This window comes from Delphinapterus leucas, chromosome 15 (genome assembly GCF_059928025.1).
Source record: "Delphinapterus leucas isolate spDelLeu-1000000601 "Yukka" chromosome 15, BTC_Dleu_Yukka2, whole genome shotgun sequence".
NCBI lineage: Eukaryota > Metazoa > Chordata > Mammalia > Artiodactyla > Monodontidae > Delphinapterus > Delphinapterus leucas.
The window spans coordinates 85,164,201-85,187,157 of record NC_143143.1 but is presented as its reverse complement, the minus strand read 5'-3'; the positions used below and the strand labels follow the sequence as shown (position 1 = coordinate 85,187,157).

The following is a 22,957-nucleotide window of genomic DNA, read 5'->3' as shown; positions in this document are numbered from 1 at the left end:
CTTCAGTGAATATTTAGAAAGAGGAAATTGTCCTGGAAATCCAGAAAGGGAATAGGGACTGAAGCAACTCTTAATAATATGGGTAAATCTTAGAAACATAATGATGGGTGAAAAATAAACCAAATCATAGAATATTTCATATAATGTGATACTGTTTTATAAAGTTCATTATATTGTCTAGGGATATATATCCGTGAAGTAAAACTTTAAGAGCAAGTGACTAAGAAACAGATTTCAGGATAGCGATGACCTTTTGGCAGAGGGGATATGGAGGATCGTGTAAGAGGGAGTACACAAAGTAGATTCAGTATTATTCATAATCTGGTTCTTAGTGGAATGGTAGATTCATGGGTGTAACTTTATAATGTATGTTACATATTCTCTTGTATGTTTAAAAGTGTATACTATAAAATAAAGGAGAATGGAAATTGGTAATTCATGTTGTACCAAACTATACTGTAAAATTTATCAATGTCAGTTTAGTCTTATCTTGAAACTTAAAATTTTGAATGAGTTTAAAGGTATATTCTTATTGTTTTTATGATTTTAACTTACATGCAGAAGTATTCTAACAAATTTTAATGGCAGTTGTTATCTATTTGAAAAATTTAACCTTATTTTCTTGAATTGCAGGACCATCTTTGGAAAGGGGACAGCCAAGATCTAAAATGGTAAAACCAGGAAGTCTGTGTTCAAACATCCCTTTAAAATTATTTTTCTCCTTGTAATGAAAAAATATCATTTGTCCCCTCATAATTTTATCCTTGTTATCAGTTCCTTGTTTTCTATAATTGTTCCAAGCTTTGCACACTTACTTCTACCTTCTGCCTTTTTGAATCATGTTGACTTGTTTTAAGTCTATTTTATTCTGTGGTTGTAGGTATTTTTGATATCTTTTCCTTTCTCTTTCTCTTACTTTAGTTATGTAATATATATCAGGCCTCACAGAGCTTTAATGATAAGGATAAAAAGGTGATAAAGATATATTTGAAATGGAAAGATAAAATCCAGTCATTTTAAAAGTATTAATCAGGAATCTTTTTATTCCTACAAATATACAGATCTTGTCACAGTGCCAATTTTGTAGCAAATAGCTTGTATCTCAAAGTATTGATCTAATATAGTCAGGAATTTTTCTCCTAAAGACACCCAACAAAAACATCACCAAAAAGGTAGATGAGACAGTTCCAGAGGGGAGAATGAGACTTCCACGACGAGCCGCAGAAACCAAAAAAAATTATAAAGATCTCTCAAATTCAGAATCAGAGAGTGAACAAGAATTTTCACGTTCATTTAAAGAGAAAGTAAAGGTAAATAGATACAATTCAGATTAATAGTTTCTAAAAGCCTTTTAAAATATTAAATATAGAATATATTTTTGTAAGAATGTCAGATTTATCTTGTCACTTCTTTTTATATGAGAAAACTTATATAACAATTCTAAAAATTGATCCTTAGGCAATATAATGTTAAAATTTATAATAAGTTGGCATTATTGTTACAAAAGAGATGTTTGACTCTAGTAAAATTACAACTTTAATATCTTTGAATTAGAGAAGTACTTGGTCTTTCCAAAATTATGCTTCAAGAAACTACAGACTGTTGGGAAGCTGTGGATCTTTTTCTTGAATGAAAGCAAAAATATTGGATCTGAGGTTCTTTCCATACCCTGCCCCACCTCTGTTCACCCCTGACTTCTAGAGAGATGAAGGAACTTACCCAAGGTCACACAGCTAGGAAAAGGTTAAAAAAAAAAAAAAAGATTTGAACTCAAAAGAGTCTGGCAGGTCTCTGGTCATTACACTGTTCTCATTTTATTATTATTATTTTTTGTTCTGTTTTGTTTTGTTTTATTTTTTGTTTTTTTGTTCTCATTTTAAATCATTAAACCTCCATCGCCCTCTGTTATCTCTTACCTGGAAGAACTTAAGGACTTCATAACTTACCTCCACATTTTCTTATCGCTTCCTACTTTAATTTACTATGCAAATAATTAGGTAAATCTTACCAAGCCACCTCTCATCTTACCTTCTTCAAAGGAAAACCCTGAAAATCTCCAAATAGACATTCAAAACATCGAAATACCTTTCCAAGCTTATTTTCTCACTACCCCAGTATATACACAGAACTGTACCAGTCAAATAGAATAACCTGTGACTGCCAAACAAGAGCTGTGCTTCTCGCTACCTTTGCTCATATCAGTCGTCCTCCATACTCTCAGTATGTTCCCTTGCCATCTTCTTTTACAAACTCCTGAGCATGTTGAGTACCATGAAATCGGGGAATTCCTTCTGGTTTCCCTAAACTGGAAATCATCTTTTTTGAACCGTTATAGCATTTTATTTGTATCTATTAGGATATTTATTATAGTCTATAATATTTTCCTGTGAATTTGTCATATGCTTTCTTGTGTATTAGAAGGTCTTTCACTACTCATGTTGAGGCCCCTGTTATGCCTGTATGTAGTGATACAAGGCATTTAATAATTCAGTGTAATTTAATTAAATTGTTTTATGTGTCCAAGTATAAGTTATTTGTATTCGAGTATAATTGACATATATCAATCAATACATTTAGGAGAAGATCCATTCCAGACGCAAAACCATGAAACTGCCAAAGAAACAGCAGAATCCCTTCACTGCCGAAACACAAGAGGATGTATCAAAAGAATGGAAAAACTCACCTCTACTGAAAGATACTATAAGAGATAATAACCTTGATCTATCTCCTGTAACTTTATCTGGGAGTCCGTCATCTATAGAAGTAATGAGATGTCAGTATCATTTTTTTCTTTTAGTTGAATGTTCAGTAACTTTCTTTTATAACTAATTATGTGAAAATACAATTTGAAGACTAACTTTGAGGGATATGTTTTAAGATTTTCAGTAGTCAAAACTTCATTTTTAAACTTCTTAATGCTAGTAACTTGGTCTTTGCTAAGTAGACTTGGGAACAATATTACTATGACACTGAAGTTTTACATGTTAGGAAGTTAAAGACCAAATGCTTCAATATAGAAAATATTTAATGTATACTTACAAATTATAATGTGAAAGCTTGAATAAACACTTATGTTTTTAGCTCAAAATATATTTAATAAGAGGGAAATAATGATGGGGATTTCTGTTTTCTCATTTTTACATTTCATTGACAAAATTCTCCAAGGAGTATCATGGTCAGTCTTTGGAGCTGTAGTGGATTATCTTCATAAACAATTGAAGTTTTGCTTTTATTTAAAAATAATTGGGAAAGAGAAAATTTATTCTTTGGAGCTCTGGCATATGTATATATTTTTCTAGTATAGAAACTATAAGAATAAGTTTCTACTTTTAGTATATTTTTCATTTCCCTTTATGGATATTTTAAAGCATTTCTAAGTGTCTGTCATTTTAGCTAAAATTCAAGACCATTCAACACCAGTTAATGTACATTTCCTCTAAAGTAGCTACTTTGTTCTTTTCTAGAATATTTTCATAATGCTTGGGACCACTGTCATCTCAGATAAGCACACACTTAGAAGACAGATGCACATGCCCTGATTTGATTTGAAAACTGTCTGAGAATTCATTTATACTAAGACTTATTTCAGCCATGAATTTTCTCATCTATATATAAAGGAGGTAGACCAGATGATTTCCCAAGCCATTTCTAACCATAAAATTCTGTGACTTTAATATATATCAGTACTGGTGTCAAAATTACTCAAGATAATAATTAGGTTGATCATTATAGTGCAGCCCATACTACAGATATTTGTGTTTGAAAATGTTTTGAAAGTTCTTATGGTTACAATTTTGTTTTAAATTGAGACATTAATATTATTCAAAGTCTTATAAAAATATTTTACACTTAATTTTATCTTGATTTATTGAACATTTATCCTTTCTAAATACAGCTAAGATTTGAGGATTTGATAAATTACTGTATTTTTTAGAATTTAATAATACTATTTCTAAAGATGTCAGTGATTAACACCTGCCATCTCTTTTTGTGTTTTGTGAGGCAATATAGGTATAGAGAAAATAACAGAAAGGGATTTTACTCAGGACTGTGGCTGTATAACAAAATCAGTATCACCTTATCCAAAAATTTCATCACCTGAATCCTTAAACAGTGGAGTTGGAAGTCCAGTAAAGTCATCCAAGAACAGTGAGAATTTACTATGTACAAGAGAAAGTTGCTCACCAATTCCACGATCATTCTTTTTGGTAAGGAAATAATGTATATATATATTTTCCTTTATTAGATATACCTGAAGGGAGTAAATCATTTGCCTCTAATCTTAATCAGATGTACAGTGCTTCTCTATTTAAGGTTTTGAGTTTGGTCTGGGGGAGAGAAGGAACCTGCTAATAAGTAAAACAGCCTCAGTGAACTAACAGACTGATACACACAGGAGAAAGATGTAGTGGTATGAGAAGTACAGAGTACTGATAAGAATTCTGTGATAGGAACAATCACTTCCAAAGAGGTACTACTTATTTGTCTACATGTCAGAACTACATTTCCTAGATTGGAACAGGCTTATTCCTGCAACACAGGCGCTTCTTTCCGATTTCACCATAACTCGAAGTCTGTAACCTTTTAGTTACTAAATCACAAGTTGGCAAAGCAAACTGACAAAGAATATAGTTGAAAACAGTATGACTATAGCATTTGCTTTACAGATTTGTAAAGGAACTTTAATAGTTAAATGGCATGAATATTAACGTAATGGTATATTGAAAAAGTCTTTATTCTGCTGCTCATTTATTATATGTACCATTTCTTATTAATAAAATATGTACATATGCTCAAAAGTCTTTTAAAAAGGTATTAGAGAAAGGAATCAATTATGGGTCAAAGTGAGGGAGTGTAGATAAAAATATAATGTCTATGAGGAGTAGTTTGTAGTTTGAATTCTGCTTTTTTTCTTTTTTTTAAGTTGTTTGTACTTTGGTACCAGTTTACAAAACCCACCTCACCTCCTTGGCTTGGGCTGTATAGAAGGCTTAATTTGGAGAATTTTGAAGTAGTGATAAAGCTACAGAACTGATTGCCAAACAGAATCTTATATGAAACCTTAAGTGTGCCAAACATAAAAATGCAGTTATGCTCTTTAAAGCAGATGGGTCTAAACTGTCGCCTACACACCTCCCTCCCTCTCTGATAACCCCCCAAAAGCACCTTTGCAAGACTCTTAATTTCTACAGACCACAATTTGAAACCATTTCCCACTAGACCATCATCCCATGGTCCTTTCTCAGTATTGCTCTGTCATCCATCCTTTCCTTGAATCCTTTCTCCCTTTAGTATCCCATCTTGCAAATCTCAACACCTTAGGTCATCCCCACCCACCTACTTTGATGCTATCTGTGCTAGATGGAATTTTAATTGTAACATATTTATTGGCTGGACATTTACAGGAGACATTGTGTTTCCCATTTACTGTTGACTCTTAATTAGGTATTGGAAATTTGCTATATAAATTAGTTGTACCAGCTTACACTCTCCAACAGTGCTATGTGATAGTGCCCATTTTTCTAGTTTTTTGCCCATCTGATGAGTGTAAAGTGTGTCTGACTTTAATTTGCATTTTTCAGATTAACAGCATCAGTGAGTATTTTCATATTTTTTGGCCACTTTGTAAATTGTGTTTTTTCTAATTTTTAAATTGCATAGTTTGATTTTTCCTATAAATTTGTAGGAATTCTTACTGTATTCTGGAGATTAATTCTTTATTGGTTATATACAATGCAGACGTTCTTTTTCTAGTATGTAGCGGTCTTTCACTTACTTAAATCAAAATATGATGTAATGAAATTTACCAATCTTTTGTTCTTCAAGAAATCCTTCCCTCAGTTATTGTCATAAAAATATTTTCCTTTCTTGTACAAATGTTAGTTTTAACTTTGAGGTTTTCCATCTTCCTAGGCTTCCTCTTTGCATATGGACAGTGAATTAGTGCAATATCATGCATTGGATACCCCTCCTTTCTCCATCATTTGTGATGCCAGTTTGGTCACAGCCTTGGCAACCACATGGGTCAGCTGTTTGGCCAGTAGAATATAGAACAGTGCCTATCTTTGAGCTAATACAACATTGCTTCAATTAGTGTAGTTTTATGCTTACAGGGGTTTCACCACCCCCATCCTCACCCTCATCTCATTCTGCTTCTAAATTCTCTTGGCCCTATACTCGTCCAATAAAATTTAGAATTAGTTTGTCTAAGGGAAGAATGGCCATTTCCCAGTATCGTTACTGAGATTTCTCATCGACATATTTCATTCTTCTACTTTTTGGTCTTATTTCCAACAAAGTTGTGTCAAATCTTCCACAAAGGAAGTTGTACTTCTGCAGTGTTTTATGGGCCTTTTTCTTTACTGTATGTAAAAAAAAAAAACTTTAAAACAATTGTTTTCTGGATTTTTAACTTTTTGCTTTTGTGTAGAAACACTATTGATTTTTATATGTCCCCACACCCTTGGCAAATTCTCTCAAAATCGCCTGCCTAGATTCTCTTGCATTTTGAATATAGATAATCATAAACTGTTTTTTATGGTAATTTTTGCATTTTCTCTTCCAGTCCTTATACTGCATGGTCTTTTCATTTTTAAGGTTACTATGACCTGTAGAGCAATGCTAAATAGATACCATGCTAGCATGCATGCTTATCGATAGTTTTTGGTAGATACTTGTTATCAGACTAATGTTCTAATTGTTTAAGTGCCTTTTTCTCAGTTATGAATGGGTGTTGAATTTTAGTAGGGAATGAGTTACTCCCTCAAAATTTAAGCAGTTTGGTTTAATGTTGTTGTGTTTTTCTTACTTTAGTTTTCTAACTTCCTTTGGGTTTCTGTGTGTCTTGTTCATTCATAGCCCAGTTAAGAATAATACTATTGTGAATAGAAACAATATAAATTCTGTGGTACAGTTGGCCCTCCATATCCATCGATTCCACACCTGTGGACTCAACCAACTGTGGATCACTATTTTATATATGGGACGGTAGCATCAGTGGATTTCGATATTTGTAAGGGGCCCTGGAACTGAATCCGCCCCGCAGATACTGAGGGAGGAGTGTACTTATACAGGAAGTACAAAACTTGCAACAGCTATTCAGATGTAGGCAGTTACAGTTCAGAAAAAATTTATGGAAATTGAACCTCCACATATGAAAATCATATTTGAAGCAAAAGAGGGGTATATATGGTAGTGTATCCATCAAGCTTTCCTTATACTAAGTTGGTTCTTATAAGAATCAGATTATGGGCCTTTAATAATAGTTATAATAATTTAGTATTTTTCAACGGTTATTATCTGAAAATGTGATGTTTAAAATATGTAGGATGGTTTGATCATAGAAAAAGAGTTGAAATTTTTTAAATGAGATGGTCTTAAATAGGCTATCACTGCTAAACCACTGACATATTTATAATTAGGACTTTCTGGTTTCATGATCATACAGGAATTTGGGTGAGCTTTTTTTCCACTATAGAAGTCCACCAGTCCATCAACAAAAATATTTTAATAACCTATAAAATGCAGAATGTTAAGATAGAATTTTACAGCTTGGAGTGGGCTGGGTTTTGACCTGGACCTAAGTGGATAGGTTGGTATATATACAGACTGACTGGAGAAGCAGCAGTAACCTAAGTACAGAAAGGCTACCGGAAGTGGACATGCATTTTCATAAAACAGGAAAAAGACTAATGTGACTGTAACAACAAACTTGTGTATTGAAACAGTAAGACACAAGGTTAGAGGACAAAGATATGGCTTAAAGATACAGCTTGAAAGAACTAGTTTAGACTTTTCTTTTCTATTGCTTCCCATTTCCTGACTCAAATAAAGAAATCAAAATCCTAATAAGGAAGAACTGAAAAGTAGGAGTAGTTTAAAAAAGCCAGCTCAAAACTATTGCTGTAATTTAAGATTGAGGTTAACATAAGAATTTAGGTAAATGCATGGTAGTGTGAGACATAAAAAGGTATAGAAACAAAACAATCTGAAAAAAAAGAATTGATAGCATTTGCAATTTACTGTCTTTAGAGTTTGAGAAAGATGGTCAAAGGTGAATCCAAGAGTAATTACAGAATTTTTTTTCCTATTTCTGATACATACTTTAGGAAAGTCATTCAGCATCTCCATTATCCATGTCTAGTGAAGGAAGAGGGAAAATATGGTGTGGCATGTCCTATGACTCCGCTCATGTATCAGGTTTGTAGTCAAAGACTTGCTTTTTAAAAAACATGTTAATCACCAAAATACTGCTGTAAAATTTCATCTGAGGAAATTATATATTTTAAGTCAATTTTGTTAACGTTAAAATGAAAGTAAGTACAATAGAATTTAATGCACAGTTACCTAAAACTATACAGATAATGGAAACAAAGGCCTTTTTTATAAAAGCAAGTATATATTAGGTATTTGTAATTAAGATTGTAGCACTGTTAATTACTTTTTAACTGTTTCTAAGGCCCTACACAACATCTTAGTCGCAAACGAATGTACATAGAAGACAGTCTAAGTAATCCTGGTGAAGCAGAATTGGAAGAAGAAGAAGAAAGAGCAAACTTGCTTCCCAAGAAAGTGTCTAAAGGAGGAGGTGCAGATCATCACACTTGGAAAGGTAGGTAGAGCAAATGCCTATGTCAAAAGGCATTTATTTTTGAAAATGGTTTCTTAGATCTTGAGTGGTTCTACTCACAAAACAAATTCCTTTGTAAAGATAACTTTGTATAAATCCAAGAAGGATAATGCTTTATCACAAAGTTCACTTCACCTGAATAATGTTATAGTAGGGGTCTTTTTACTCATAAATCTCCCTTATCATTCTATCACTGATTACCACAGACAAGTTTTACTAGAGTATGAATTTACTGATAGATGAGTGTGTCACTAAATACTTGGGTTAATAATGTAGTAGTTAAGAACTAGTTTTTTTTAAAAAATCAGTCCAAGTATGTTCTATTTTAATGTTACTGTTTCTGCCTTAATTCCCATGCTAGAAGGTTTTTTTAGTTAAGTCAAAATAATATTTTAAATGAAAAATAGTCTGTCTTTGATTTTATAATCCTTAGATTACATATAGAATCTAAAAATAAGATAGATTTGTTCTCAGCCTCATGACAAATAATGCTAAATTTATAACAATGCATATCTTAATTTTGGCTGATTGTCTTCATTTTTTAGTGTCTGAAAGTATATCTCCATTATCAACAAATGACTTTTGTATTCCTGGGGAGAACTGGGAAACTGAAATTTCAGGTATAGGGACGATGTGTGAGGAGTTCAATACAGAATTTAGGAGGAAAGTTCATGTGAGTTGTCATTCTTTAAATTATGATTTATATTTACACCCAATAACATGACAATATGGCACACTTTCTACTAGACTGTCAGTTTGACCCTTTGGCAACAAAACACTTCTTCGTGAACTCACCTTTCCTCATGTACTGGTGAAAAATTGGAATGATTCCTAGGCGAAAGCCTCATTATCTCATGAGCCCAGTTCCTTTTCTAAAATCTGTGCATTACTTGTATTCTTTCTTTTTCTATGGGTTCTCTTTGTCCTATTTTCCTTTTCAGTTTAACATTTTGAGTCTTCCGTGAATTTTCTTTTTTTTTTTCTGAATGATTTTCTTTTCATGCCTAGTCTTTTTAATACATTCTTTAATCTCCACAGCAGTGACTGCTTGTTGAGGGTACTATATTAAAGTATAGAGGATGAGCAGCCTCAGAGAAATCCATTTCACTTTGTTTCACCAGTTCTGTACTTACATATCCTTAGTTACTGAGGTTCCAACGAGGTGATGTTTACAAAAACACTTCATAAAATAATTTTTAATTATTATCGTTTTCTCCACCTATCTCTTTTTCTCACATGCCCATATTTAGAGTAGGCAGTTCTTTTTGCCCTCCTGTTAAGATATTTTTCTGCACAGGTTATCAGCCCTATCTCTTCTTTGCCTTTTTCATCTCTTCATGGGTAAAATCTGAAATTATTTAAGATTCTGTATATTTCTTTTGTTTTGATTTGATTTATCCCAGGTCAGTCTCATCTAAACAGAGAAGCCCTGATTCATATATTGTGTTACACATCTGTGACTAGCTGCGAATATATGTTTTTATGAAAAACGGTAATAAATAACTTTGAGTGTGACTCTTATGCTGTGTTCCTGAAGAGAATTATAATCACTAGCATTTTTGTAAATATAGAATGTCATGTACTTATGAAAATAATTACCAATTCCAACCCTCACTCAGAGCCTTCCTGGTGGAACTAGGCCCTGCTCTGACTGAGCGTATTTATTAACACTTCAGTTGAGATCACTGAGTTTTTAATTTTTCACTTTTCTAAGTTCTTCTTAGGCATTTATATTTCATGGAAAAGGCTTTGGCCTTAATATAGTCTTGGTTAGATTATTATTTTGTAAAGATTTTTCAAGTTAAAAATGAGTATTTTTCAGATCCGCCACAAAATGATGGATTATTTTACTAAGCAGTCTTGGAAAACGGCTCAACAACATATAAAAACAGTGGACCATCAGATTCAGGAGTATAGGTCTGTGCTAAAAATCCCTTCTGAAATATTCTAAGTGCTGTGCTATAAGTGCTATCATTAAAAAAAAAAAATCTCATTTTGTTTCTTTAATAGGATCAAAAAACTTGACAAATTCCAACTCATCATCATAGAGGAGCTGGAGAATTTTGAAAAAGATTCACAGTCTTTAAAAGATTTGGAGAAGGAATTTGTGGTTTGTGCTTTTAAGAGTTTAAAAATAATTTTAAAACCTCATTTTTAAAGAGCTACACTCAGGAAAACTTCTGTTAACCTTCTGCTTGTAGACCACACCATAAATGTTTTTGTTTTTTAGAACATAATTTAATCTTAGAATTTTAGTTAGTTTCATATACATACACTAAAAATACAGACTTAAGTTTATGATGCGGGGGAGGGATAAATTGGGAATTTGGGATTAACAGATACACACTACTATATATAAACTACTATATATAAAATGGATTAACAACAAAGACCTACTATATAGCACAGGGAACTATATTCAATATCTTGTAAGAATCTGAAAAAGAATATGTATATACGTATGTATAACTGAATCACTTTGCTGTACATCTGAAACAATCAACTATACTTCAGTAAATATATCTATAAAGTTTATGATGAATACCTCTGATAATAAAGGAGAAAGTCTGAAAGAGTTGGCTTTCAATTTTTTTTTTAGCCGAAAGAGTATAGGACATCTGCAATATTCTTAGCATATAGCCAAGTTTTTAGGAATAATATAAATATAGTAAATTCTGCTAAGTTTTAATTTTTAGTCATAATTATACTATAATCAGTTTTGTATTTTGAAATTTAGGGCTTTTGGGAAAAGGTATTTCAGAAGTTCAGTGCCTATCATAAAAGTGAACAGCAGAGGTTAGTATGACATTCTTAATGATTAGAATCTATAACGTTAGATTTTATTATAATAGTTTAAAATTAAAATATATATACTATATTATAGCAATTTAATTTGTTAACTAAAATACAAAGGTAACTTTCATTATTTTATTTGTTAGACTTCACCTTTTAAAAGCTTCATTGGAAAAGAATGTCTTCTACAACACTGATTATGAAGAAACTATTTTTACATCTGAGGTATAAATTTTATATTTTTATATATAATCTCAATATTAGTCAGTCTTACTTGTCTTTTTGCTGTGAAAATTTTATAGTAAATTTCATGGGGGAAATTATTTATTCACAGATGTGTTTGATGAAAGAAAACATGAAAATGCTGCAAGACAGACTTCTTAAGGAAATGGTAAATCAGCTATCTAGTTTGGGTTTTTCAAATGGAATGATCAGTCATGCTTTTATATATTTAAATGGGAAATTCTTCCACAGGTTTTTCTTCTTTCTTTTTGGATTGAGAGAAGCCAGTTTTAGCCCCACTGGGGTTTAGTTCTTTAAGTTTTTAAAATTAAAATGGGAGCAAATTTACAGTAGAAAAATAGGGGTGATTTAAATAATGAGTCCGTCTCCTGAGGAAGAAAAGATGGATTTAGAAATTTAAAAATAAGCTAGAAGCATGATTTCTTTGTATGCATCCAAGTACGATGCACTGCAACAGTCCTGATGTGTCTTCTGAAGTCCTGTGTCAGGCAGAACTACCCAGAAAGAACTATTGTCTACTTGGACAAGACTTCATTTCCTTACATTTGGGGATTAAAGTAGCTGGCTTTCCAAAGGTCTAGTAGACCAGCAACTGCAATCAGGGGTTGGGGAGGGGGGAAGGTGTCTAAAGGTACTTCTCCAAGTGAACATGCCTTTGGTGTTTTCTCAAAGGTGGAGGCATTTCTATATGTATTTTAGTACTAATCTTTGATACAGGATATTTTAATACACTTTTATTGAATTTTAATAGAACCAGTATGCTGATATAGAGCAGAGGGTCAGGATGTGTGGCTAAGCCAGTTCAGCTTAAAGCACATAAGCTAAGTAACTAGACTGACTCTTGCTGAAGTTCTTCTCCAGACTATAGATTTAATATTTAAAGGAAGAAAGTAAAAAATAAATTTCATTGATTTGGGGTTTAAAAGATGAGGTCTTCTTGCAACTGATCATCTAAATATATCTAAAATATCAGTAATAAGCACATAATTCTGTAGATATCTAGGAACGGACCCTGGTGAACTGGATAGAATGAACACTGATACATAATATCTTTATTCATAATATCTAATATCTTGATTTTTTTTTACTGTTTTATTAGATTTTAAAGTTTCACTGTAAAACTACCAAAGTGTGATTTTTTTTTTTCTTGGCCATAGCAAGAAGAGCAGCTTCTTAATGTACGCAGAGGATTGATGTCATTATTCATGGCTCATGAAAGAAACAATGTGTGATGTCTAGTTGTTATCAACAAGTTTTATCCAGTTATTCCTTTGTGTGTATAGCTGGGGAATACCAGAGTAGCTCTACAAAGAAAATACATGTCACCCAGGCAAGAGTACCTTTGTAGGAACCTCTAAATTCAAAGAAATGTCCTCTAATGGATGAGAAAGAACCTACAGTCACTATAACATGACTCTTGAGACCCAAAGACTTTTGTCTGTACAATACTATTTTTTTTAGAAAGCTTTGGGAAACCAATCAGTAAAAGAAATTGGCTTGTTTTTATAGTAATATTTGCATGAGACAAATATTGCCAAGTTAAACTATACTCAAACTAATAAACTAAGATTATCATATAAAATATATTTTAAAAGTCTGAATTAAATAAATAATTATTAAAATTTACTAGTTCAGAATATACTACAAGTAATAAAAATTTAGTGATGCATAGAAGGGGGAGGAGTCTGAGTTAAAAGGCTTCCCTGAGTGTAAATCAGTACTTTCAGCACACTGTTGGAGAGTATATTTATTCAGTTATGGCTCCATTGTATTAGAAGGCACTAACTAGCCTAAAATAGTTAACATATCTATCTAGAATTTAAATGGTATTAACTCGCAGCAGGCTGTTTTGACAAGTACTTTTTAAGCCCTAGTGTTCATTGTAATAATATATTTTGCTAGATTAATGTATAAAAATGAATATACATTTAATTATATAATAAAGTTGAAATAAATGCTGTCACTGGGATTTTATACAATTATTTTACTTTATAAGTCATTTTCCTGTTTTATGAACATTGGATCAAGCAAAATATCCTCCAATCAATCAGACATCTGAAGTGTACCACCACGCAGCCTCACTCACTGTCGCACTTACCTGCTTCATGGTAGCAGAGTATTTATTTGGTTATTTAAATACAGTGGTACAGGCTGCTTAGTCTAGATAAGCAAAGGAAAACCCTTCACATCTTAGCTTTATCCCATTGCTAGAATCAGCTAAGATTTACTGATTGATTGATACGGTAGCAGGGATTCTATGTCAAGAAACAGTGACAGGTCTGCTGTAATATTAACTACTACTCAGGAGTTGAAACTCCATGTTGCCCTGTGAGACTTCTTTAGAATCAATCCCATCGTGACACACATCCTTGGCCAGACTTCCAGGACTCCTAAATAATACATTATACTAATTCCTATACTGTGCTGTATGTGTAATCCTACCGAGGTTCCTACTTCCTCCCAGCTTTTTAAACCGTTCTGCTGTGACCCTGTCATGACCATAGTTGTGCCCTGAATCTCAACTTCAAACATCATCACCCCAGCCTGCTTTCTAGAGTAGTCCCAGGCTGTTTACTCCACCACTCTTTTGCTACTATGCCTGTTAGTTACCCTTCTTGTCCGTCCTTCTTTCCTTACCGATTCTAGAGTCCTTAGTCCAAAATAAGTCTCTTGCCCTCTCTCCTCTCCTCAACTTTATCCACTAGTTCATACCCCTCATTCCACAACCTGAACATCACTTGAGAAGTATAATCAAGGTTTAAATTTATGACTACATATTCCTTTTTTTTTTTTTTTTTTTGCGGTACGCGGGCCTCTCACTGTTGTGGCCTCTCCCGTTGTGGAGCACAGGCTCTGGACGCGCAGGCTCAGCAGCCATGGCTCACAGATGGCTCACAGGCCCAGCCGCTCCGCAGCATGCGGGATCTTCCCAGACCGGGGCACGAACCCGTGTCCCCTGCATCGGCAGGCAGACTCTCCACCACTGCGCCACCAGGGAAGCCCTATGACTACATATTTCAAGTGGCTACACAGCATTGCTCAGTAATCCTTATTCTGCCCTGTTCAACTGCCTTCACCGTGTTTCCAGAGTATTACTGTATATCAGTACCTCCTTAATTCTTTACCTTTTAGGGGATGGCCTTACCTCATACTTTCCTCATCTCTTCTCCCTAAAATCTAACATGTTACCTGCATCAATACTGGCATTTCTGATTTCTCACATGTTCCAATGGCAGAATAGCCTCATTATTTCAGGACAATCTAATACCCCTGGCTAGTGCTCGGAATCCTGTTGTCTGACTTCTCTCTACTGGTGTGTATAGCCCACACTTATTTTTATTTATTTATTTTTTTTAAAAAGGACTTTGACAAGTTCCTCTTTAACTGCTGCCCTCCCTATGTAATTCTCTACTCACCCTCACACAGAACGTATCAAAAGAATTTTCGCGAGTTGCTATCTCAACACACTTCTTATTTGCCCCTTACCTACCTCCCCTCAGTCCAGCTTCTGTCCCTACAATTTCACTGAGACAGCTTTTATCAAAATCACCAGTTATTTTACCAAATCTTATCTCTGTGTACTTCTCACGCAGCTTCTCAGTGCCATTCCACAGTTAAAAACCCCCTTGGCTGGCACATATTTTCCACTCTTTCTTGGCTTATTTCTGGCTTCCCTTAATAGGGGGCTCAATCCTAGTCTATCACTTCAATCTATACCTTCTCCTTAGGTAATTTCATCTTTGTATTGATGACTTCCAAATGTAGAAACATGCTGACCTTCACTTTGGACATTAGAATGTCATATACACTGCTTTATTGATAGTTTTAATAAACATCTCAATTCTCCAAACAACTCGATTTCTCTCTCAGCAGCAGTCCCTCTCACCACCAGAGAAAAGAAAAAATAAACCTGTCCTTCCATCTCAGTAAATGTCACTTTTATCCACCCAACTATTCAAGCCAAAACCTAGAAGTAATTCCTGATTGCTCCGTTTCTTTTGGCCGGTTAATCAATCAACAAGTCCTGCAGATTGTACTGCCAAAATATGTTCTACATATGTATACTTTCTGTCACTTCCACTGTCACTACCTTTGACGGTGTCAACATCATTTCTCACATAGACAATTTCAACAGCCTCCTAAATTGCTTTCCAGCGTTCATACTTGCCTTTTTACAACCCGTTATGCACTTAGCAGCCAATATGTTCTTGCTAAATCATACATCATACCATGCTTCTGACTCTGTATGTAAAACTCTACAGTGAAAATACATTCTTAACCAATGGGTCAAAGAAGAAATCACAAAGGAAATTAGAAAATACTTGGGGACAAATGAAAATGCAACATATTCAAAGCAGTGCTCAGAGAAATTTACAGCTGTACATTTATATACATTAAAAATGAAGAAAGATCTCAAATTAATAACCTAACTTTACAACTTTAAAGAACTAGGAAAAGAGCAAACTACACCCAAAGCTGTCGGAAGGAAGGAAATAATAGATATTAGAGTTTTTTAAAAAAGAATAGAAAACAGAAAATAAATAAAACCAAAAGTTGATTCTTTGAAAGTCCTTCGTTAAGTCTTAGTGATGCAAACACAGCTGAGTGGGTCTTTTATCTCCTGCCAGGGCCCTGACTGACACCCCAGATGACACAGAGCCTGCCTGCCCTGCCCACTTTTCTCTCCTCACAGCCTCCTTAGGGAGACTGAGCTATTATGTCCATCCCACACATCATGACTCTTCCTTTGCCAGGCTCAGGCCCCCTCCTCCCTCTCAGAACCATCTTTGCCAGTCTTATGGCTAATAAAGACCTGGGTTTTACCTGCTCCTCTCCTCCCTCTGCCCTCGCTCCAAGAGATGAGACAGATCACTTCTCAGTCAGCATGTAGGCGACAACCCGTGGGCACATACATGGTGGGAGGCATAGGCATGGCTCCGAGCTGGCTGCCTTCCCTTCACTCACCCCCAGGGCTCCAACCAGGAGTCCTGTCTGGAAGCTGGAACTGGCCAAGGGCCACTTGAGTGGGACAGGGAGAAGAAAAGGAAGGCCCGGGGTGAGGAGAGGGAGGTACTTGCTCTGAGACTGGGTCCTCTCTAGACCTTTGCCCTCTTCCCCCACCATCGCCTCCCTTTGGTTGAACAGCCCTGAACCATGGGGTCAATATTGTCAGCAGCCCAAGGCCGAGTTTGCACAAAACCCATGTGTCCTTTGGGAAACGTGATGTCAGTGTTCGCTCAGCGTATAACCCCCTCCTATCTAGGTCTGAGGTCCTTGGAAATGGAACCCTAAAAGGAGAAAATCTGGAAGACACCTCCTGGAGTACTGCAAATCTGAGCCATGGGGCTTCATGAGCAAACTTATGGAAGTTATCCCAACTTTGACTTGAGGAAGTCATCTAAGCAGAGAATCTAAGGAAGTCTTTTGGTGGCTCTGCCTCCCCCCGCTTCCACCGCTGTCTCCCACCCCCAATTCCCCCCTCCCCCAGATCTAACCTCCCTCCCTCCCTCCAACTACAGCTTCAGTCCCCAGGGCCAAGACTAAGATGAGAAGTGAGGCACTTGCCTTGGGGGCAGAATTTTAAGGGGATGCCAAAAAAATTCATCAGTCAAGATAAATAATATCTTAATGCAATATTTTAAGAAATCAAAATCAATGCCAAAAATCCAAGATGAACAAAATAGCAAATTTTAAAATAAACTAAATTTAGAAAGGGGGAGAAAAGCTGATTCTTTGAAAAGATCAAGAAAATTCATAAAACATTAGTTAGATTGCCTAAGAGCAACAGAAGACTAAACTTTCTAAAATCAGAAATGAAAATTGGGAATATTACTACTGACCTTACAAAAACAGGATTACAAGAGAATTATGAACGACTGTGTGCCAACAAATTAGACAGCTTGTATGAAATGGATGAATTCTTAGAAACACTAACCACCAAAACTGACTCAAGAAGAAACAGAAAATCTGAACAGACTTACAAGTAAAGAGATTTAATCAGTAGTCAAAAACCTCCCAGCAAAGAATTCTACCGAACATTTAAAGAAGAATTAATACCAGTCCTTCTCAAATGCTTCCAGAAAACAGAAGAGGGAACATTCCTAACTCATTCTATGAGGCCAGCAATACCTTGCTACCAAAGTCAGATAAAGATGTCACAAGAAAATTACAGACCAATATCCCTAATGAATATAAATGTAAAATCTTCAACGAAATACTAGCAAACTGAATCCAGAAGCATATTAAAAGGAGTATATTTAATGAAGGAGTTGAAAGATCTGAACACTGAAAACTACAAAACATGATTGAAAGAAAGAAGACCTAAGTAAGTAGAAAAGACATCCCATGGTCATCCCATCCGACTGCAAGACTTAACACTGTTAAATGGCAATACTCCCTGAAGCAGTCTACACATTTAATGCAATCCCTATCAAAATTCCAAGCCCTTCCTGCAGAAATGAAAAAGCCAATCCTAAAAATCACACAGAAATGGAAGGGACCCAACATAGCAAAACGCTGATAAAAGAATGATAAAGTTGGAGGACTCACAGTTCCCAATTTCATACTTACTACAAAGCTAAATTAAAACAATATGGTACCTACAGAAGGATAGACATAACAGAGCAATGAAATAGAATTGAGAGTCTAGCAAAAAACCTATTCTTCTATGGTCAGTTGAGTTTCAAGGTGGTGCCTTGAAACCTTGGCAAGGGTGCCAAGACCATTTGGTGGAGAAATAATAGTCTCTTCAACCAATGGTTATGGGACAACTGGATAGCCACATGCCAAACAATAAAACTGGACTCATCCACCTCACCTTATACCATATATAAAAATTAACATTAAATGGATCAAAAACCTAAAAGTAAGAGCTAAAACTATAAAACCCGTAGGAAAAAAACAGTAAATCTTCATGACCTTGGATTTGGCAATGGATTCTTAGATATGACACCAAAAACACCAGCAACAGAAAAAAAATGTAATTTGGACTTCATCAAAATATTTTTTTAAAAAAGGACTTTTGTGCATCAAAGAATACTTTCATGAAAGGAAAAAAGAACAACCTACAGAATGGGAGAAAATATTTGCAAATCATATATCTCATTAGGGTCTAGTATCCAAAATATACAAAAAATACTTACAGCTCAACAACAAAATGACAATCTGATTAAAATATATGGGCAAAGGACTGTGGATAAACAGTTCTCCAGAGAAGACATACCAATGTCCAACAAACACATGAACATATACTGAGCATCATTAGTCATTAGGAAAATGGAAGTCAAAACCATAATGAGATCCCAACTTTATACCCGCTAGGATGGTTAGAATCAAAAAAACAGAAAGTAAGTGTTGGCAAGGATGTGCAGGAATTGGAACCCTTGTGCATTTCTGGGGGAATGTAGAATAATGCAGCCACTCTGGAAAACAATTTGGTGGTTCCTCAAAAAGTTAAGCAAGGGGGCTTCCCTGGTGGTGCAGTGGTTAAGAATCCGCCTGCCAATTCAGGGGACACCGGTTCGATCCCTGGTCTGGGAAGATCCCAGATGCCATGGAGCAACTAAGCCCATGTGCCACAACTACTGAGCCTGCGCTCTAGAGCCTGCGAGCCACAACTACTGAGCCTGGGCGCCACAACTACTGAAGCCCGCACGCCTAGGGCCTGTGCTCTGCAACAAGAGAAGCTACTGCAATGAGAAGCCCGCGCGTCGCAACAAAGAGTAGCCCCTGGCTCGCCGCAACTAGAGAAAGCCCGTGCACAGCAACGAAGAAGCCAGTGCAGCCAAAAGTGAAATAAATTTTTTTAAAAAAGAAAAATTGTACAATTAAAAAAAAAATTAGACAAGGAATTATCATATGACTCAGCAATTCCACTCTTAGTTATATACCCAAAAAGGATTGAAAACAGATACTTAACAAATACTTTTGTAAAAGAATGTCCACAATAGCACTATTCACAATAGCTAAAAGGTGGAAACAGCCCAAATGGCCATCAGATAAACAAACATGTAGTAAATCTATGCAGTGGAATATTTTTCAGCCGTAAGAGGAAGGAAGTATTGATTAATGTTACAGTGTGAATGAATCTCAAAAGCATTAGGCTAAGTGAAAGAAAATAGACACAAAAGGTCACATATAATTCAATTTACATGTAATATCCAGGAGTTATAAATTCATAGAATCAGAAAGCAGGTTAGTGTTTGGTAAGGGGAGAACGAGGAGTAGCTACCTAAAGGGCATGGGGTCTTCTTCGGGTGTGATGAAAATGTTCTGGAACTAGACAGAAGTGGTGCCCATATGACTTTGTGAATGTATTAAATGCCACTGAACTGTATTCTTTAACACTGTTAGTTTCATGTTATCTCCTTTTCACCTGAATTAAAAAACAACAACAAAGAACCTCTCCAGAGGTTTTCTGTGCCCGTAAAACCCAACCTTTATATCATGGCCTAAAAGGCCATACATGAGCTAGCCTCTGCCTCTTTCTTCACTCTCATTTCCTACTCCTCTCTTCTTGTACAGTATACTTCAAAAATTCTATGGGGACAGGAACCTTGTCTACCTTGTTCATCACTATTTCCAGAACCTAAAAAGAGTGCCTGGAAAAGCAGGCTTGCACAGTGTGAATAAGTGAGTGAACAGATATAGTGTTTCTAGGGAGGAATTTGCTAAGTACAGAGAGGGCCAATGTGCCTCCTAAAACTCTTCAGATCCTCAAATCCCGTATAATGTTGGTATTTCTATTAAAATTGATAAAGTATTAGTCAACCAGCCATATGCGCATCTATTATGTGACATGTACTGTGCTCAGCTCTATATACAAAGGTAAGAAATGAACCCTCTCCTTGTACTTAAAAATGGTATCTATCTGTTTTTAAAGCAGTCATGTAGAATCATATGGATTTCTTTTTTATTGGCACCTTTGAAGAATTGTGTAGGCAAATCAGAGGTACACAGGCTGCATTACCAAAGACGATGTCATATTTGTAATGGTTAGTTTCTGTTTTTTAAAAACATATTACGTCAAGGGGCTTTCCTGGTGGCGCAGTGGTTGAGAGTCCGCCTACCGATGCAGGGGACACGGGTTCGTGCCCCGGTCCGGGAGGATCCCACATGCCGTGGAGCGGCTGGGCCCGTGAGCCATGGCCGCTGAGCCTGTGCGTCCAGAGCCTGTGCTCCGCAACAGGAGAGGCCACAACAGTGAGGGGCCCGCGTACCGCAAAAAACAAAACAAAAAAACAAACAAAAAAACATATTAGGTCAAAAGAGCCCATGGAAATATTCTAAAACAACATCTAGAGGGAAATAATATTTTTTTCAGGAATACAAATGTGTTGAATGAGATCTATATGTTGTAGTATCTTGAACTGTAGATAATATAATTTTGGTTTATGCTGTGATAGCAATAATTTGAAATAAACGGAAGTTGGAGCAGTGTGTTTCACTGTCACACTAATGACACATGTGCCTTTAATACCAACAGGGCCTGTGTTAGTTTTACCTAACTTGATGTGCATTCTGCGCACGTCAAATAACTACTGTCAGTGTGAGCTTATGGGTCTGAAATTTGTAACAGATTTATTAAAATTTCAAGCTTATTTAGAAACAAAATTAACTGTTCTGTGTAATTCAACATTTTCTATTATATATTTATTTAAAAGTTAAAAAAAGTTTTTAGACCAGGAGTAGGCAAACTCTTTTTTAAAGGGCTATACAGTAAATGTTTTAGGTCAAAAAGGTAAATTTGAGAGTATCATGCAGGTACCTGTTTAAACATGTCAAATGTAACCTTTTAAAAATGTAACAATTCTGGGGCAGGAGACGTTAAGGCTGCTGCTGCCGCCACCAACGGGCCTGTGTGCGAGCACAGGTCACTATCCACACCCCTCTTCCGGGGAGCCTGTGCAGCCCGCCACTGCCAGGTTCCCGGGATCCAGGGACAACTTCCCCGGGAGAACGCACAGCAGGCCTCAGGCTGGTGCAACGTCACGCCGGCCTCTACCGCCGCAGGCCCGCCCCGCACGCTGTGACCCTCCCTCCCCCCGGCCTGAGTGCGCCAGAGCCCCCGAATCAGCGGTTCCTTTAACCCCGTCCTGTGTGAGCAAAAACAGACGCCCTCCAGCAACATACACGCAGAGAGGGGCCAAATCCAAACCTGAGCCGCTGGGAGCTGTGAGAACAAAGAAGAGAAAGGGAAATCTCTCCCAGCAGCCTCAGAAGCAGCGGATTAAAGCTCCACAATCAACTTGATGTACCCTGCATCTGTGGAATACATAAGTAGACAACGAATCATCCCAAACTGAGGAGGTGGACTTTGAGAGCAAGATCATGACTTTTTCCCCTTTTCCTTTTTCCGTGTGGATGAAAGGCTCTTGGAGCTGCAGCCAGGAGTCAGTGCTGTGCCTCTGAGGTGGGAGAGCCAACTTCAGGACACTGGTCAACAAGAGACCTCCCAGCTCCACATCATACATAATATCAAACAGGTAAAATCTCCCAGAGATCTCCATCTCAACACCAGCACCCAGCTTCACTCAACGACCAGCAAGCTACAGTGCTGGACAACCTATGCCAAACAACTAGCAAGACAGAAACACAACCCCACCCATTAGCAGAGAGGCTGCCTAAAATCATAATAAGTCCACAGACACCCCAAAACACACCACCAGCCGCGGACCTGCCCACTAGAGAGACAAGATCCAGCCTCATCCACCAGAACACAGGCACTAGTCCCCTCCACCAGAAAGCCTACACAACCCACTGAACCAACCTTAGCCACTGGGGACAGACATCAAAAACAACAGGAACTATGAACCTGCAGCCTGCAAAAAGGAGACCCCAAACACAGTAAGATAAACAAAATGAGAAGACAGAAAAACACACAGCAGATGAAGGAGCAAGATAAAAATGCACCAGACCTAACAAATGAAGAGGAAATAGGCAGTCTACCTGAAAAAGAATTCAGAATAATGATAGTAAAGATGATCCAAAATCTTGGATATAGAATGGACAAAATGCAAGAAACAGTTAACAAGGACCTAGAAGAACTAAAGATGAAACAAACAATGATGAACAACACAATAAATGAAATGAAAAAGACTCTAGATGGGATCAATAGCAGAATAACTGAGGCAGAAGAACGGGTAAGTGACCTGGAAGATAAAATAGTGGAAATAACTACTGCAGAGCAAAATAAAGAAAAAAGAATGAGAAGAACTGAGGACAGTCTCAGAGACCTCTGTGACATTAAACGCACCAACATTCGAATTATAGGGGTTCCAGAAGAAGAAGAGA

General features: G+C 36.2%; 1 protein-coding gene across 3 annotated transcripts in view; it reads left to right on the top strand.

Moving 5' to 3' along the window:
- SYCP2 (synaptonemal complex protein 2) overlaps positions 1 to 13,754 on the top strand; it is a 56,173-nt gene extending 42,419 nt beyond the window's left edge. The window contains exons 27-39 of one of the 3 annotated variants that reach the window (XM_089897131.1): positions 634 to 671; positions 1,146 to 1,310; positions 2,578 to 2,773; positions 4,012 to 4,208; positions 8,109 to 8,199; positions 8,459 to 8,611; positions 9,175 to 9,302; positions 10,452 to 10,546; positions 10,640 to 10,739; positions 11,367 to 11,425; positions 11,569 to 11,647; positions 11,757 to 11,813; positions 12,823 to 13,754. In XM_089897131.1, coding sequence (XP_089753257.1) covers positions 634 to 671; positions 1,146 to 1,310; positions 2,578 to 2,773; positions 4,012 to 4,208; positions 8,109 to 8,199; positions 8,459 to 8,611; positions 9,175 to 9,302; positions 10,452 to 10,546; positions 10,640 to 10,739; positions 11,367 to 11,425; positions 11,569 to 11,647; positions 11,757 to 11,813; positions 12,823 to 12,897 — 1,433 coding nt within the window. In that variant the 3' untranslated portion in view covers positions 12,898 to 13,754. Of the gene's footprint in view, positions 1 to 633; positions 672 to 1,145; positions 1,311 to 2,577; positions 2,774 to 4,011; positions 4,209 to 8,108; positions 8,200 to 8,458; positions 8,612 to 9,174; positions 9,303 to 10,451; positions 10,547 to 10,639; positions 10,740 to 11,366; positions 11,426 to 11,568; positions 11,648 to 11,756; positions 11,814 to 12,822 lie in introns of those variants that run through there. The other 2 variants (XM_089897132.1, XR_016387953.1) reach the window with 2 other exon arrangements.
- The last annotated feature ends 9,203 nt before the right edge of the window (positions 13,755 to 22,957 follow it).